The following is an 18,796-nucleotide window of genomic DNA, read 5'->3' as shown; positions in this document are numbered from 1 at the left end:
CAATCCTTTGTGTTAACAATGTCCATTCAAATTATTATACGTGGTACATCCAATGGAGTATCAATGTAACAATGTGTCGAAGCCAATAGAACCACAAGGGTCAATCCAATGGGACCATGATAGGTCATTCAATATTTTAATGTGGACCATTAAGATCTAACATCAAAGATCTCTGTGTTTCAATTAATCCAATGGGCCATGGTATTGTTTCCCCCAGGCAAGGGCCTTACTAAAGGATGCCACAAATACATTTCAAAAATGGACATTTATTCATTCATAGAAAATAACATTTCAAAATCATCATCGTGTAGCAATTTTCAAAACATATTTCGAACATATCTTTATAAGGATATTACTCATAGTGGGCGTGACTCGAATGTAACTCCTCGGATGTCCAACCATAAACGAACACATCAAAACACAATATTACTCTCATAATCCAATTCTACTTCTCTTATTCTTTTTTCCTACATAAACCGAATCCTTACTTTACTTCCCCTTTCTTAGTCAATTACTTAATCAATGACTTCTTTATCCAATTAATTTATGTTGATTCCTAGCTTATTAGTTCTTAATGAATCATGATTCATGCTTGGGAATGTTTAGGAAGAGATGAGGATGAAATTATGAAAATGACGTAAATTTTCAAAACATGCTAAAAAGGTCTGATTGCTCGAGCGGACCTTTGGTCGCTCAAGCGGACTGTGCTATCTGCAAAAATACTAGTAGCTCGTAATGTTCGCTCGAACCACCAATTGGTCACTCGAGCGGTCTATAAATTTTCTAGGTTTTCAAAACTAAAAGTTGAGCTCCCAAATTCCATTTCAATACTTGAGGGTTATGCATGGCTTATTCAAAACATGAATTTACTTTGGAAATCACAAATACATGACTCCTTTAAAAATCATTTACTCAAAACTCAAGCAGTTTTGTCAAAACTTGAATCATGTCTTTATGCATGTAAAGATTGAATCCAATTTCATCATAAATAACAAAAATCAAACTTAAATGATGAATTACAAAATCAATCTCTTAGAATTTTGAATTTAACTCAATTTTTAATGAAAAACTTAATTCATAATTATAGTGTAACAACCCTCATTTTGACTTAGTCATACTTGCATACATTCATGGATGATCTTGTTTTAATATGTGCATTTGTGAATCTTGTCTTGTTTTGCCTGAATGATTGCTTGCATGCCTTGTTCTCGTCTGGTGCGTTGCCGAGGTCATCGTAAGCCTAGACACCTTCGAGACCTTTGTCACTTAGAACTATCTTGGAACCTCGTTGGTTGACCTCCATCTTCACCCTGGCATATTGGCCGAGATGCGCGTCGCCTAGGCCGAGATGTGCATTATCTGGGCCGAGATGTTAGTATCTAGGCGTTCTAGATCCTTGATCCTTGCATGAGTGATTTTGTTCCAGGAATGGTATGACCTAGACCGAGGTGTGGCGCATCTAGGCCAAGGTGTGGCACAGTTTAGTCAAGTGATGTCCTTCCAAGCCGATGTCCTTGCCCCTTGATTGCTGGAGTCTTGTTGTTAGCCGATGTCGTTACTTGCCGGTGTGTTCTTGCCGCCTAGCTTGTTGAGTACACTTTGTCTTGGTCTTGTCTTGTCAAGGCAGTCACCTTTTTGGATTGAGCCAATCAGCCGATGCCACGTGTCCCGGCAGAGGGATTAAGCTAGTGATTGTCGTGAGGAGCATATCATTTTGTATCAATCTTGCCTTTTAGAGAGAGAAAGTCTAGGAAGAAGAAGAAGAAGTTTGAGCTAGAGAGAGTGAACTTCCAAGCTTGATCGTTGGAGCTTGAGCCGTTAGATTCGAGTTTTGAGGTTAGAATCTTAACCTATTCTTGATATTCTTATTGATCATCTAGCTGCATTGCGTGATCAAACCTGTTCTACACGCCATCCATCGGTTTAAAGTTGGTTTTAGAAAGAGAAAATGGTTTTCATGTGTTTTTGAAGAAAAGCCTCGTTTGATCCGAAAGTTTGCGTTAAGGCTCATGCTTTTGTGTGGGTTTTGATGAGATCCTTGAGTGTGGGTACCCAGGTCCATGTTTTTGAAATTATAGCATGAAATCTCAGCTTCGTAATAGCAAGTTTTGATCTTTGCGTTCATCATCTTCATACTCATGTTCTTCAAGTTCTTCATGCTCATGTTCTTCATGTTTATCAAGAGGGAAATCCAGATTTTTCCCGACTTCACTTTTGAATGTGGCCATCGAGGCTACACCTCGGCAAGGAGGTGTGGGACCTCAGCCTAGACCTGGTAGTTGCCCAACGTGTTTTTCCAAAAATAAGAAACTGTGTCTCGATTTGATTGACCTAGTTTTTGAAGAATGCCAAGGCCATTTGCATGTAAGCTAGACTTGTTTTGAGTAGTGCATTGAATAGACTTTGCCATGTGTTGTAGGACTTGGACTTGCCTTGACCCCGACGTTTGAAGAACTAGGTGAGTGGTATTTTTGATAAAGCTATGTTATCAATGTTTTGATGAGCTTTGTTTTGCTTTGTTTTTTGAAAGATATTTGTTAAGCATGAATCATTGTCCTTAGTTTTGTATCTCGTATTATACTTGCTTGAATGACCTTCTCGGAAAGTCCCTTGTGCTGGAGGACTCTAAACTTTCGCAGTGCATCTTGGTTGGAAAGTCCCTTGTGCTGGAGGACTCTAAACTTTCGCAGCACATCTTGGTTGAAAAGTCCCTTGTGCTGAAGGACTCTAAACTTTCACAGCACCTCTCGTTTTGGAAGTCCCTTGTGCTGGAGGACTCTAAACTTTCGCAGCACATCTTGTCTTGAAAGTCCCTTGTGCTGGAGGACTCTAAACTTTCGCAGCACTCTTGTGTTAAAAGGCTACGGGCCTTTGTAACTTAGGTCCCTTGTGCTAGAGGACTCTAAACTTTTGTAGCACCCTTGTTTGAGAAGCCCTCTTGCTTTGTCTTGTTTTGCCACGGACGGTTTACCGCGTGGATACGTTTGCCGAAATGTTATTATTTGTAATATGTGATGCTAGTAAGTATCCCTTGAAGCTTTGAAGATCTGTTAGATGGACGAGGTCCATTCCTTGTTATATATAAAGTTTGTTTTGTATTGTTTTGAAAAGACTTCGGCTATTATTAGTGTAAACCCCTTTATTATTTATACCATTCACTGAGTATCCAAGCTCACCCTCTCTATATATATGTAGGTGATGAACAAGAAGGCGGTGACGCCTAGATGTGATTCTGGAGCTTATTTTGGGTTTTTGATTATGTCGGCTTAACCTGTAATTATGTCGGCAGTCTTGAAAATTATGCTTCTCGATTTGTAATACTTGTAGGTTGCATACGTCGGCTTGAGAAGCCTTCTGATCAAGATGTGTGTTTTGTATACATGTTATGTCGGCAGTGAGGGTGTCGGCAATCCTAAAGATTTTGCTTCTAGCAGTATTTCATGTATTTTTGTTCATGTCGGCTTGTGAAGCCCTTTTGTTAATATGAAGGATGTAATTTGTACTTTGCTTCGTTTGTAATTGAGTTGTAACCCATATGCTGATGATTGCTAGTTCATTTAACTTATGCACCGCTCTTACGAACTAATCTGTTTGTATAAATCGCTTCCGTACTTGTTAGCCCCATATAATTATACTCTGATGGTGTGTGGATTTTAGAAGTTGGCCTTGGTAATCTCGGATTACTGGCCATCACAGCACCAAACTACTAGGGGCAATTTGGGGTCGTGACATATAGATGTTCCAAAATATATTTAAATTGAATAAAACTTCTAAATTAAATTACATGCATGTAAAAATGAACTCTAATTTATGCAAGACAACAAAAATCAAACCAAAAATCATTAATTTCAATTTAACTCTATAATCTTGAATCTAATTCAATTTCTTCATCCTTTTTGTAATTCCTTTTGATTTACATGAAATTGATGTCTAACTCTTTTCTATTTTTCTTTGAATCATGAAATTGAAGTTATAAAACTTTTAGAAAAGTATTTGCATGTATGAAATTAAGATCAAAACTAACTAATTTTCTATTTTCAAAATCAAATCATAATTTAATTCTTGAATTGCTCTAATTTTGATTTTTATCATTTTACTTCATCTTCTTAAATTGACCCTCAATTTCAGATTTATGTGTTTAATTCATGTATAGAAGATTTATAATCTTTAACTTTCATCTATAAGGAATTTCGAGATTAATTGATTTAAAACATACTCTCCATAAAACTTTCTTGAAACCCATCTTAATTCAAAGGCTCTTCAAATAATCCTCTCAAAATCTATCTTGAATCAATTTATGTCTAGATTATTTAAACAATACTAAAAAGATGATGGAATTTCTTACCTTAAGATGATTTTTTCACAAATTTTAACTTGAATTTTGGTATCCCACAGATTCTCTTCTTCTTTTGTTCTTCTTCTCTTCTTGAATTCCCTCTCTCTCTTTCTCCCTCTCCCGTACGATTTCCTCTCTCCCTCTCTTTAGAGTTCTTAATGCTCCAGCCAACAAATAAATTGAGTACTCTCTCTCCTTATGTACATGCATAAAACTTGACCAACATTCTCAAATTCTCTAAAACTCTCACTAATTAATATCAACATGCTAATTAATTTGAATAAGATTAGGTTAGTCTACTAATTACATATTAACTTAATTAACCACTACAAAATCTTAATTAATTATAATCACTACTTAACTTAATTAATCTTAATTAAATCATATTTAATTTTACCAATCTGAATCATATTTTAATTAAACACCCAAAAGGCTCCAAATATTAAATTAAGTTTATTGTCATCATCAATTTTGGTTTATCAAATTACTAAGGCCTTCAATTTCAGATCAAACTCAAAATCTCCATCAATAAATTACATATTCAAATTGGACACCTCATAAGTAAATTTAATTCATAATAATCATAATTCTCAATCCTCATAACTTAATTAACTTAATTAACTCTAATTTGGACCCAATTAATCAAATCTTAATTTTACTAAACTGAATCAAATATTTAATTAAGCTTCCATATGGTTCTATACTTAAAATTAAACTGATTCAACTTACCAATTATACATTCCTAGGCCATTTAGGCCTTCAATTTCTAATTCCGAAATATATCTTTTATAAAATCATACACAAATCAGACTCAATAATATTCATCAATTCCACAATTAAATCAGAATAATAACTAATTAAAATCCAAATCTCCTTGATTAATTAAATGCAAAATATTATACGTAGCGGGGTCGTCACAAAGAGATTATATTGTATCTCTTCAGACTTCAAATAACTTCAATTCCAACTCATCTCTTCTATAAAAGCCAGTCATTCCATGCAATTAGGACAAGCTTTTAGAATATCATGAATTTTCATATTTAATATTGTAAATTGTGAGTATTAGTGTGAGTGTGTTAAGTGTGATTGTAAGAAAGTGTGCTTGTAGTGAGTGTTCTTGTATATCTTGGATGCTGTGTCCAATCTACTTCCAAGAGTGTGACCTTTGTAAGTTTTCTTCTATTTTGTTTTTTATTTTAATATAATACAAATATGATGTTTATTTGATATGCTTTTGATTTTTGAATTATGTATTGAGATTAATGATTGTTATCAATATATTGCTGATTTAAAAGAAGAATTGTCTAATATAAGATTATTATTATCTCTTACATCCGGTCAATCAATTATTAATTATAGTCAAAGAATTTCTACTTTAAAAAGAAAGATCAAAGATGAACAAGCTTATGTAAAACGACTCTAAAAACAATTACAATCTTTAATCTGTATCTAATCTCTATAACTGATATATAATACTGGGGCTTCCTTTTGGTATCAGAGCCAAGTTAGTTTTAGAGTTAATTTACTCTTTATCCATTTAACCGGTGTGGCACCCAAGTCGTAGAAGTTTGTAAGTCGTTAGATCGTTAGGCAGGAGGCTGTTGTTGACCATTTGAGCTTAGACAGAACTACCTGTTGACAGCTATAGCTATAATGATAAGATTATTTAAATCATTCTCTAACCTAATTTATGGTGAAGGTTCCTCAACAAAACCAGTTATTATTAATCAAAGTGATCTAGAAATAGAAAAAATTGAATAGCGTCTTCAAAATTGGAAATTACCCACCAAAGATATTGACAATATGACAAGAAATTTGAACTCAAACAAACTTACAAGATCAAAACAATTGAACAAATTTTATATGTAACCCAAGACAATCAAAATTTTCAATTACTTGATCAAGATACTATTCTTAAATTTCAGAAGAAATTTAATTTGCTATATTTAGGTCTTGTCAAAGTCGGAGTCAAACCTATGACACGCCTACATCTTAACAAATCTGGCTTTTGCACTCTTAGAGATATGCGACACTATGATTATGATGATTCATTATTAGGTGTTATCAAATCCAGTCTTGTTCATGGATCGATTTACTTTGAATGTTTTTCGTAATTTCGAGGTATCTTTAATAGATCCTAATATTCCCCATAACATCTAAACTAAACGTTACAAAATGGACTCATCATCTTTCAATATTATGATTTGTTATCGTATTTATCTCAAAGTTCTGACCACTTCTTGTCCTGGCTTCAAATATATTGCTCCAAACCCCAAGCAATCAACCATCTTATTTCATGCTCATCAAGAGAATGCTGAAGTGATGGTTTCCCAAGTTATAACTTGGAAAGACATCTTACAAGCTGATACAGAAGATGAAGGCTGATTCCTAATGTTGTCCCAACCATTACTTTTCAACCCCAAACAAATCCAAATGCTATCCTTCAAAATCTAGATGAATCGGTTGTTCTCTGTTTCCAAAGATCCAGATCCATTCATATCCAATTAAAAACATCTTCACAACCACCTTCCACAAGGTATCATACTCCTGCTCAAACTGCTCAATACCCTCCTCGACATTCAATCAACATACCTTTTACATTTGACTTGCAACACAACTTAATCAAATTCCACATACAAATTATGCTGATTTTAGTCACTTTCCTCAAGACAGAGATTTTGATATTGATTATTTATCAATTAATGTTATCCAAAATGATTTCACAATCAACCATGACTTGCGCTTAAAAGAATACAATGCTCCTTATATGTCACACCCTCAAAATAAACCCATTATATATATATCATTGGCATGCAATATTAAAAGAAACCAATTCATTATCTCATTCATCAGAGTATTACAAAAAGAAAACATTACATGTAATATCAAATTAAATGCCCTATGGGCTTACATCTTTCCAAGCCAACACTTGGACACAAAAATATGAGTTCTAACTCAAATACAAATAAAGCCCTAGGCTTGAATGTTTATCAAATAAAAACAAATAACTAAAGATAGTCTTCAAAATCCAAATCCTTCCAAGCTAAGTCCTTGGAGGTAGCTTATCACCTGGACCTGAAAATGATGTTCCCATAAAGGGTGAGCCACAGCCCAGTAGAAATATACTAAACCAAATATAAGCATTGATTAAAGGAATAGCATTCAATAGATGGTTAACCAAGATAATCAATTACATCATTTTACAGTCTCATGACACTATTGTCTAAGACACGTTTTACTTTCCAACTTTATCAATATGGCTCAGAACCTGGCCAAACTTACTACAGTGAACTATATATATCATATTCACATTCTTCCAATGTCAACAAACAGATGAGACTCAGGCTCAAATCAAAACACTTTATACTTCCAGTTTGATACACATTTTAGTGCTGTATCAATAAAAACACTTCAATATAAATAAGCACACATAAAAGTGATGCTAATGGAGTCCATCCCCTATCTCCTCCCAAACAAAATCCGGTTTAGAGGTCCATCCCCTATCTTCCCCTAAACCGTGGAGTACATCCCCTATCTCTTATACTTCCAGTTTGATACACATTTTAGTGCTGTATCAATAAAAACACTTCAATATAAATAAGCACACATAAAAGTGATGCTAATGGAGTCCATCCCCTATCTCCTCCCAAACAAAATCCGGTTTAGAGGTCCATCCCCTATCTTCCCCTAAACCGTAGAGTACATCCCCTATCTCCTCCCACACAAAACAATGCATGCAAACACATAACATATACAACACACAATCAATACACATAATGTCTGTATTAATCCAGCAGTCAAAATTGATGACTTAATCAATGATTAGTTTCAGTTATCCCTAATCCACATGCAGTGTCTACAACAAGCACGGCTATCCTCCACCGATAGCCCAAAACAGTTATTTCTAAACTGAAAATAAATATATCAACAATTCAATAGGCGAGTGATTTAAATTATCCAACTACGCCATTTAATCAATGAATTCCCCAATTCCATGAATTTAACCATATTTTCCCAATTCCATGAATTAATTATACAAATTAATTTATTAATACAACTAGGGTTTTTCCCAAAATTACCAAAGTACCCCCAACATATCAAAATACTAAAACTTAGAACAAAACTTATAAGATGGAGTAGGAAATCCCTACCTCGAAGAAAATAACCCGAATGGAGAAGACAGAGATAAATACCCAAATTCCAATGTGCTCCAAATCACTAAATGTTCAGATTAAATGGAAGCCTTCGACTCACTCTATCTTTTTAATAAAGGATCTAAGGTAGAAACTCACTCTAAGTAGATCAATCCTAAGAGAGAAGGTGTGTAGAGGGAGAGAGAACTCGTAACTAGGGTTTTGGAATCTGAAAGTGTATGAAAAACTGATCTGAAACACGCTGCTGCCTATTTAAACCTGACAGGCTCGCTCGAGCGAAGACTTGGTCGCTCGAGCGACCAGATACACGAAAACCTCACTCGAGCGAAGAAAAGATCGCTCGAGCCAAGAATGCAATGCTTTAGGTCTGCAACCCTGGAGCACGCTCGAGCGACAGAATGCTCGCTCGAGCAAGGAACTCGAAAACAAACACCTCGCTCGCTCGAGCGAAGAAAATCTCGCTCGAGCGAATAAGCACTGCCCTCAGGTCTATACCAAACGCAGTCGCTCGCTCGAGCGACCAAAACCTGGCTCGAGCGACCAACCCAAAAACTGGACAGCAACACTTGGTTTACGAACCAAACCAACCTGAAACAAACCTGCCCAACACATCCTATAACTCCAAATGAGAAAATAAAGGACGACAACAACAAATATACAATGACAGAATAAACGGAACCCAAGTCTGGATACAATAATCAAATGGGAAAAGACCGGGGTCTCTATATTATAATTCTCATAATAAAATTTATTTCAAACAAAATCATACTCTTGCTTAATAACAAATTATTCAGTCTGAATATTTCCTCACCTTACGACAATTACAATAGCATATACCATTTTTCCATTGGTATTTTCACCACTACTGTCCTCGTCACAAAATAATCGTCCCCCTAAAACTCTTATTTGCTCATTTCAATGTCATCCAAAAAAACTAGCCTGTTCTTAGTGACAAACCTATTCAATTTATGTATCCTCCTGGTAAGACATGCAACCTTTGCTGGTTTTTCCTTTTCCGCTAAGCCTTATAATCGACCTTCAATGAAAGGTACCTAATTTTTCAAAACCACTCATTCTACCAGTTACGATATTGTCCAAGTATAATTAGACAAACATACATCTCCAAATAATTAGAGAACAAACTACTCATATTAAAAAAGGGGAACTGACCCAAAGGTCCAAGCCCAACATATCATACCCCATTTAGGCCCAAAACAAATTTAATACTCCATTAAGTCCTCAAATTATCAATAAGACGAAAATACCCACAATATATCATTCAATTTACACGCGTGCAACCATCACCCACAATCATCTCAGTCTGATCAGTACACTGTCACATCTCCACCGCTCGAAATCGAATTCTCAGTCCTCCATCTCTCCTCCGTTCGACTCCATTCCCTCTGAAACCCTACCCTAACCACAAAACGAAACCGTTCATCTTCATCACCCACGATCATCTCAATCTGATCAGTACACTGTTACATCTCCGCCGCTCGAAATCGCATTCTCACTCCTCCATCTCTCATCCGTTCGACTCCATTCCCTCTGAAACCCTACCCTAACCACAAAACGAAACCGTTCATCTTCAACACAACACCAAGCCGTTCATATTCTCCAATCAGCGACTCTCAACAACACGAAGAACCATTACCACTCTGAAGAAATTTCATAGTTCCTGACTTCCGATTCATAAAAATGGGGAAAAAAAGTAACATCTCTCTTCACCTATTCATTATTTTTCATTCAAATTTGTACATTATTCTTTCATATTTCGTAGATATACATTTTACATACTTCAAAATGTATAAACCCTCTTTCATATATAATCCCCTGTTTTACAACATTCTAGTCCCCTGTTTTTAAACGTTCTAATCCACTGTTTTTACACATAAATCCCTGTTTTTACACATTCAACACCTTATTCTTATTCTTGTTGTTCAATATTGGCTTTTCTTATTGTTGTTATTTTTGAATACTTAATATTCTCGTTGTTATTGTTGCTGTTTACAAAATACAATGGGTTGTTCCTATTGTTGATACTGTTTATAAAAGCTGCAACATCATACAGTTTCATTTCATCACTCTACAAGTAACATATCTAAATTTATTCAAACTGTAAATAAAACTGCAAAATTACACAGTTTAATCACTACTCAAAACAAATAGGTAACTTATTATAAAGTGTAAATCAAATTGTCAAATTATACAGTTTCGTAACTGTTACCAACAAATACATATAACTTTATATTAAGCTGCATATAAAACTTCAAAATTATACAGTTTTGTCACTATATTACTCATACCCTGTTGTCGCTTTCATTTTTTCAGAAATAGTTGTTGGAAGATATTTGAAGAAACAAACCCATATGCCCAAAAATCCAATCAGGGATTTAAGTATCTCCCCTTTTGAAAGTCCGTCTCCTGTATCCACTGAAATGCCACCAACATCTCCCCCTTCACAAAAAACCCAACCACCACAACAAAAAACAACCAAACACCACAGACCCCACCAAAAAACCCACAAAACAACCATAGTACCTACAAAAAAAAGTCCAAGAACTACACCACAGACCCCACCCACACAACAAACACCAACCACACCTCCAACCACAACAAAAACAAACAAAAGAAAGCCAACAAAAAAATAAGAAGCTCCTCCAACCAAAAAAAGAAAGCTCCAAGAAAGCCAATCAACACCCATACCAAAAACCAAGGCATCAAAAGGGAAAAAAGTAGCAGTCCCTGTAAAGAGAGTCCAACAATTTAATTACCGTTCCAACATCGGAACAGTAATCAAACTGTTGTAGGGGGTCAAATTCACAAAATCCCAACAGACAGTGATGTGGAGAAGGCCTCCACATCATAAATGCTCATTATAAATGCTCTCTCCTCAACACAACTGAAGGCCTCTTGCTGCAGATGCTACAATTCCATTGTAGCAGAAATGACAACACTCTACAACAAAAGAAAAAGAGCATTTATACTTGGCAAAAAGGAAATGAAACTCAGAAACAGTGATGTCAAGCTCATTTTTGGTATCGACTGTGGAGAAGACAGCATCACCACCAACTCCTACGCAAGACCCAAAGATTTTGAGCTTCCATTTTACACACGAAGATGCAAATCAGTAAAGAGGTTGGATGGCAAGTCTTTGACCAAAATGTTTCAACAAACAAAAAAAGGAAAATCAACCAATAATCGTCAAGATCTTGTAAGGGTCATCACCCTACAACAGGCCATACACTCAGTTGGAGTTTCTTCAACTATGTTGACAATCTCAACAACATCAAGAAGTACAATTGGGTTGAGGCAATAAAAGACACACTGATGAATTCAATGGCAAATGTAAACAACAACCCAAGGCATGTCACTGGATGCGTCATGTTACTCTTGGTAAACACATTACTCAACTAGTTCACACAAAAATATCAGACATCCACCTATTTCTAACTATCTAACATATTTTAATTTTTTTTACAGTACTGGTACTATAAGCACAGTAAACTCCTCCAACCATCCAACAAAGAAGGCTTCCCAAGGTTTATGAAATGGAACCTTGGCAAAATATACTTCAAGTGGAAACACATCAGCCTTGCTCACTTTGAAAAGGTATTCAAACTCTTCTATACTATCATAGCACAAATCTATTCAACACTCCTTTCACAGTCATTATAGTAAAAATCATGTTATGAAACTGTCAAATTCTTCAGTTTCAAACAACATATGTTCAGTACTTGACTCACATTATTCACAGTACAAATCACATTATGAAACAGTAAAAGTTTGCAGTTTCAAAGCACACACTTATTTAACATCACTCATGTTATGAAACTGCAAAAGTTTACAGTTTAAACGCACAAATCTATTTCACATCACTCATATTATGAAACTGTAAAATTTTTCAGTTTCAAGCAACATATTTCGACACTTAACCCACATTACTCACAGTACAACTCATCTTATGAAACTGACCAATTTTACAGTATTACTGATATATGCCACATTGTTCCAATGTAGGTTAACCAAAGTACTTTAACCCCAACTGAACAAGAAATACAGTTATTGCATATCAATCAAAGCACATCAACAGACTCTTCAGCAAATAAACATGACCACAAAAAGGACAATAAGCGAAAAAAGAAAACAAAAGCAAAAAAAGAAAAGAAAAAAGAAAGACTTCTAGACGGTGATAAAGATGACTTTCTCAAAGAAGAACATCAATCAGAATCTGTAACAACCCTCACTCTACTCTAGTCATGCTTGTATATATCACATGATCTTGTCTTGATATGTTACATTTTTGCAAACCTTGATTTGTTTTGCTTAAGTGTTTCTTGCATGTTTTGTACCTTGCTTGGTGTGAGTTTAACTGAGGTCATCTTCAGTCTAGAATTATCTTGGAACCACTTTGTTTGACCTCCACCTCCGCCTTGACATATTGGCCGAGATGTCATTATCTAGGCCGACGTGTTCATCACCAAGGCCGAGATGTGTATTATCTAGGCCGAGATGTTGCCTTTGCACCTAAGTGATCTTGTCCTGGAGTGGTATGACCTAGACCGAGGTGTGGCACATCTAGGCCAAGGTGTGGCACAACTTAGTCAAGTGTTGTCCTTCCTAGCCGAGATCATTGTTCCCTTACTTGCCGATGCCTTGCCCTTGGCCGAGATCATTACCTGCTGGAGTTCCTATGCCATCTTGCTTGTTGGACACACTTTGTCATAGTCTTGTCTTTTCACTCAGCCACCTTTTTGAGAAGAACCAACCCGGTAGTGCCATGTGTCCCAGCTGAGTGTTGAGTCAGCCAGCAGACCTAGAAATGTATCATTTGCTATATGTCTTTGTTTGTGAGGAGAGAGAAGCTCTAGAAGAAGAAGAAGAAGTTCTTAGAGGAGGAATAGATTTTCCTAGCTTGATCTTCACACCTTGAGCCGTTAGATTCGTGTCTGGAGGTTAGAATCTTAATCTACTCTTGTTGTTCTTATTGATCATCTAGCTGCATTGCATGATCGAACCTGATTCGCAAACCATGCATCGATTTAAAGTTTGGTTTTAGAAAAAGAAAGTGATATTCATGTGTTCTTGAATAGAAGCCTTGTTTGATCCAAAAACTTGCATCAAGATTCATGTTTTTGTGTTTGTTTTCATAAGATCCTCGAGTATGGGTACCCAGGTCCATGTTTTTGAATTCACAGCATGAAATCTCAGATTTTGTAATGACAAGTTATGATCTTTGCATCCAATTTCTTCATGTTCATGTTCTTCAAGAAAGGGAAACCCAAATTTTCCCGACTTCATGTCCTTGAATGTGGCCATCGGGGGCCAAACCTCAGCAAGGAGGTGTGGGACCTCGGCCAAGACCTGGTTGGTGCCCAGCAAGTTTTCCCAAGATGAGAAACAGTGTTTTGTTTCGGTTCGACTTAGTTTTGAAGGAATGTCAAGATCATTTGCATTCATGTAAAGCTTGTTTGAAAGTACATTCAATAGACTTTGCCATGTGTTTGTAGGACTTGGACTCTCGCTTGACCCCGACGTTGAAGAACTATGTGAGTGGTATTTTTAATAAAGCTATGTTATAACATTTTGATAAAGCTTTGCTTTACCTTGTTTTGGAAAAGTATTTGTTAAGCATGAATGACTATCCCTATTTTGTGTGTCAAGTATTAGCCTTGGTTTTGATAAAATCTTTGAAAGTCCGTACGTGCTAGGGGACTATAAGCATTCGTAGCACAACCTTTGAAAGTCCGTACGTGCTAGGGGACTATAAGCATTTGTAGCACAACCTTCGAAAGTCCGTACGTGCTAGGGGACTATAAGCATTTGTAGCACAACCTTCGAAAGTCCGTACTTGCTAGGGGACTATAAGAATTTGTAGCACAACCTTCGAAAGTCCGTATGTGCTAAGGGACTATAAGCATTTGTAGCACAACCTTTGAAAGTCCGCACGTGCTAGGGGACTATAAGCATTTGTAGCACAACCTTTGAAAGTCCGTATGTGCTAGGGGACTATAAGCATTCGTAGCACAACCTTTGTTAATGTCACCCCTTGGAACTTGGAAGCCTTGAAAGACTTTGATTGATGAAGCTTTAAAGACTTGTTAGTTGAACTTGTTTTGTCTTTGATTTTGTGCAAGATATCATGTGTATCGCTTTGATAAAGATATCGGATATTATTCATGCAAACCCTTTATTACTTGTACCATTCACTGAGTATCCAAGCTCACCCCCCTATATATATATGTAGGTGATGAGCAAGATGGCGGCGACGCCTAGACGTGCCTCGCAACTTGTTTTGGATTCGTATTTTGTAGCATCTTGAAGATCATGCTTCTTATCTTGCATTTCTTGTATTTTGTATATGATGGTTCAAGAAGTCTTTTGGTCAAGATGTAATTTTTGTACTTTATTTTATTTGTATTCAAGTTGTAAAGCTATGTAAAGATGTATGCCATTTCATTTAACTTATGCATAGCTCTTATGGACTAATTAGATTTGTATATATATAGCTTCCGCACATGTTAGCCCCATATGTAATACTCTGATTGTGTGTGAATCTTGAAATTTGGCCTTCGGTAATCTCAGATTACTGGCCATCACGGCACCATTCTACTAGGGACGGAATGGGGTCATGACAGAATCAGAACAAGAAGAACAACAACAAAAAAACAAAACAAAACAAAACAAAAACCACAAGAAGAACCAAAAAGTGATGAACAAGAAGAAGAGAGTGATGAAGAAAAAAAACAAGTGACTGATGAAGAAGAAACTGAAGAAGAAGAAGAAGAAGAAGGAAAAAAAAAAAAAGAACCTGATGAACAACAAGACAATGATGAAGCAAAAGAAAGACAAGAAGCAAAAGGTGATCAACCAGAAGACACTGATGAAGAAGAAGACCAACAACAAGAACAAGAAGAACAACAAACAAACCAACAACAAGAAGTCAATGAACAAGAACTGACAAACCAACAAGAAGAACTCCAAGAGAAATCTGACATATTTCATGCACAAGGTAAACTATTGTCTAATACTAAAGCAAACTGTAAAATTTAATTAAACTAACCAAACCACAATCCAACATTTTATAGGTCATGACAAACCACAAACACCAACCAAAGAGGACGACAAGAACAATCTCATATCAGCCATGAGAGCACAAATGCAAGATATGGAACAAAAATTCATGGCTGAATTGCGTAAAAAATAAGATCAATTGAAGGAAATGTCCACCAAAAAAACTAGCAGTCCCCAACAAAGATCAATGGTCAAGAGAATCAAACAAAAGTCAAGAAAACAAGCACATGACCCAGATTTTGAATACCAACCAATGACAAAAGCCAAAGAAGATACAAGGAACAAGACACAAACTGCCGTTGATGTACCCAAACCAATAGAGGCTACCGATGAAGAAAAAGAGAAGAAAGATGAAAAGAAAAAAGAAGAAATCGAAACAGAGACAGAACCTGCTACTGAACCCGAGCAAAAATAAGGTGCTCATGAAGCGAAACAACAGCAGAAAGAAAAGATGCAAGAAGATATTGGCCAAGAGAAAGCAGTTGCTGCTGAAACCAACCCAAAAGAGTATGCCAATCGAGAGAAGACACAACTTCAAGTATTGAAAAGTGATGATAATTTCAAGGAAGAATCAATCCAAAACAAGCAACTCGCCATTTCTTGCCGCAAAACAAACAAGGTTTGGCATAGCCTATCCAAAAAAGACCAAGACCAAATTCAACTCATTAATAACACACAATCAAGTGCTTGTGTCTAGTCTGGCAGCGAAGATGAAAATTGCGTATACTTTTCAGATATATGCAGATTAACCAACAGGGAACCCATCTTCGCCGGTGTAGGTCTCTAACTGCACAATTTTACAGTATATGTTCATATTCAATAACCTATTCCACAAACCTAACACATTCTCATATATAACATGTTTCAGGTCATTGACGCCTTCTCAGAAAAGCAATTGGCACTCCAACCAACCATTGAAGAATTTGAGAAAAATGATCTAGCCTTTGCAAGAAATCTATACGCGGGAAGATCTTACGTTTTCTCAACACTCATCAATGTAAGCAAAACTTAACATACCTTTCAACTGCAAAATTTTCTACTTTCTTAACATGTCTTACTACATAGTTTTATAACATATTTCAAACATATATATAACTTACAGACTCCACTACAAAACCAAGATCAAGCACTGAAAGAAAAAATGATGGACAACCATTTTCCAGAAGTAATGAAAAACAGATATATCTATTTCCCAATCAACCACGACAACCATTGGACAATTGTGGTCTTTGACAATGCTGATGGGATATGGAGACATTATGACTCTTTGAGACCAGCAAAAGATTGCCACAACAAGCACTTTGAAATTGCAAAGGAAATTGTAAGTTAAATAAAATTTCCTACTTAGTTTCATTCCTTTAAAAACATCTCAACTCATCACTATAACTAACAAAAACACCCACTAACTATTTTGTAGCAACAACATCAACTCAGATGGAATAAAGCATTACTTAGCAATCAAGGAAACATGTTATCATATCAAGAGTGCGAGACAGTAATTGCATCAATTGAGGAATGCCCACAACAAACCCCACACTCGTAAGATACAAAATCAATAAACTAATCTTCTAATATGCTAAATTTTACAGTTTTACCTAACTAATTAACTTCATCTAAAATTTTGCAGGAATGATTGTACAATCGCCGTCTGTGATATTATCAACCAATATATCAACTGGCAACCTGTGCAGAGATCACTTCGACCAACTGAGTGGGTCAAATTTCGAGCAGAAATCGCCAGTCAATTCCTCAATGATGAAATCCGATCTTGGAAACTCGAGCACTACCAAATGTTGACAAAACATACCAAACCATAGAAACAATGAACAAACTTCTTGACAATACAAATATTCAAGTGAACATATCTTCGTACTTTTTTTTTTTTTAAACATGTGACAAGTACTTTATATACTTTTGGAAATGATCTTCTTCTGGTTATTATGATGAAAATGATTGTTGTCATTGATGTTGTTGTTGCTCTTCTTCTTGTGCTTGTACTTCTGATTGTTTGTGTACTTGTTTGTGGTTGCATATATTTTCATACAGTAAATGTTGTTTCTAATAATTCTTCAAACTACAAAATTATGTAGTTTCATACAGTAAATGTTGTTTCTAATAATTCTTAAAACTGCAAAATTATGCAGTTTCATTAGGTTGTTTCTTATAATTCTTAAAACTGTAAAATTATACAGTTTCATTACTCAAACAAAATTTATGCTACACAATTATGCATCTAATTTCATGACTCAACAAATAGATGAACTACATTTCAAAATTGAAAATAAAACTGCAAAATTTTACGGTTTTCTCGCTATAAAATATGAAATAAATGAATCATGTAGTAAAATTACATTTCAATATTATACAGTTTCAATAAGAAATTTTCAACATCCTTCTCTGCATTCCATAAAAATAAAACCAACCAAACCCACAAAAAAAAAAAAAATAAATAAAAAACAAAACACAACTGTTACAAAACAACTTCAATAACTAAAGAGCACATCAAAAAATAAAAAACAATTCAATCAACTTTATTCATTACTTCCATAATACCAAGTATTACATTTTTTATTATCATAATTCCTCAAATTTAAATATAAAACCAAAAGAATAGACTGTGGCCTCAAATAGCAGCCTTACACGTCTTCTTATTGTGATTCTCATATTTCAAGCACCTCCTACACTTGATTTGCTTCACATTCTCACCCCTAGAAGGTATCATCTTCTTCTTGTTCCGCCCGGGCTGCTTCTTCGTTATAGGAGGTTTGATAATCGAACTACTGGCACCATCAAAGTCAAATCTCTCACTTGAAGGCACTGGATAAACAGATTCTTTGTATGATTCTCTAAAACAATCTACATGAAAAAAGGGATCAATGACATCATACACATCTCTACTACTACTACGCAAAGCATGCGCAACATGACAACAAGGAAAACAATTCAATTGTCATTCATGGCAAGAACAAGTCTGTCTACCAATATCAACATAAAAGGAAATAGAAGAATGAACCTCAAGCACAGTATCACTAGCAACAATCACATCCCAAGACTTAGCTAGCTCCAAAGAGTCCACCAACTTCTTTTCCATAACAAGACACAATTTCGTAGTCCATCTTTTAGATTTAGCTCTTCTATTCGACAATTGAGTCATGATTTGAACCCTAATCATATCAACCATACAAGTAATAGGCAACTCACAGGCCCCACCAATCCAATTATTGGATGACAT

The 18,796-nt window shown here is 35.6% G+C and overlaps 1 protein-coding gene across 1 annotated transcript; it reads right to left on the bottom strand.

Annotated features, from left to right (window-relative positions):
• Window positions 1-18,187: 18,187 nt before the first annotated feature.
• On the bottom strand, window positions 18,188-18,796 carry LOC145791486 (uncharacterized). The gene is made up of 2 exons (XM_082871841.1): window positions 18,544-18,796; window positions 18,188-18,420 (listed from the first exon to the last, which is right to left on the bottom strand). Exons 1-2 carry the CDS (start codon window positions 18,794-18,796, stop codon window positions 18,188-18,190), a joined length of 486 nt encoding a protein of 161 aa, XP_082727967.1.

This window comes from Camellia sinensis, chromosome 5 (assembly GCF_055761805.1).
Source record: "Camellia sinensis isolate YWXY chromosome 5, ASM5576180v1, whole genome shotgun sequence".
In the NCBI taxonomy this organism is placed as follows: domain Eukaryota; kingdom Viridiplantae; phylum Streptophyta; class Magnoliopsida; order Ericales; family Theaceae; genus Camellia; species Camellia sinensis.
The sequence above is the reverse complement of the archived record's forward strand: the minus strand, read 5'-3'. Positions and strand labels throughout refer to the sequence as shown.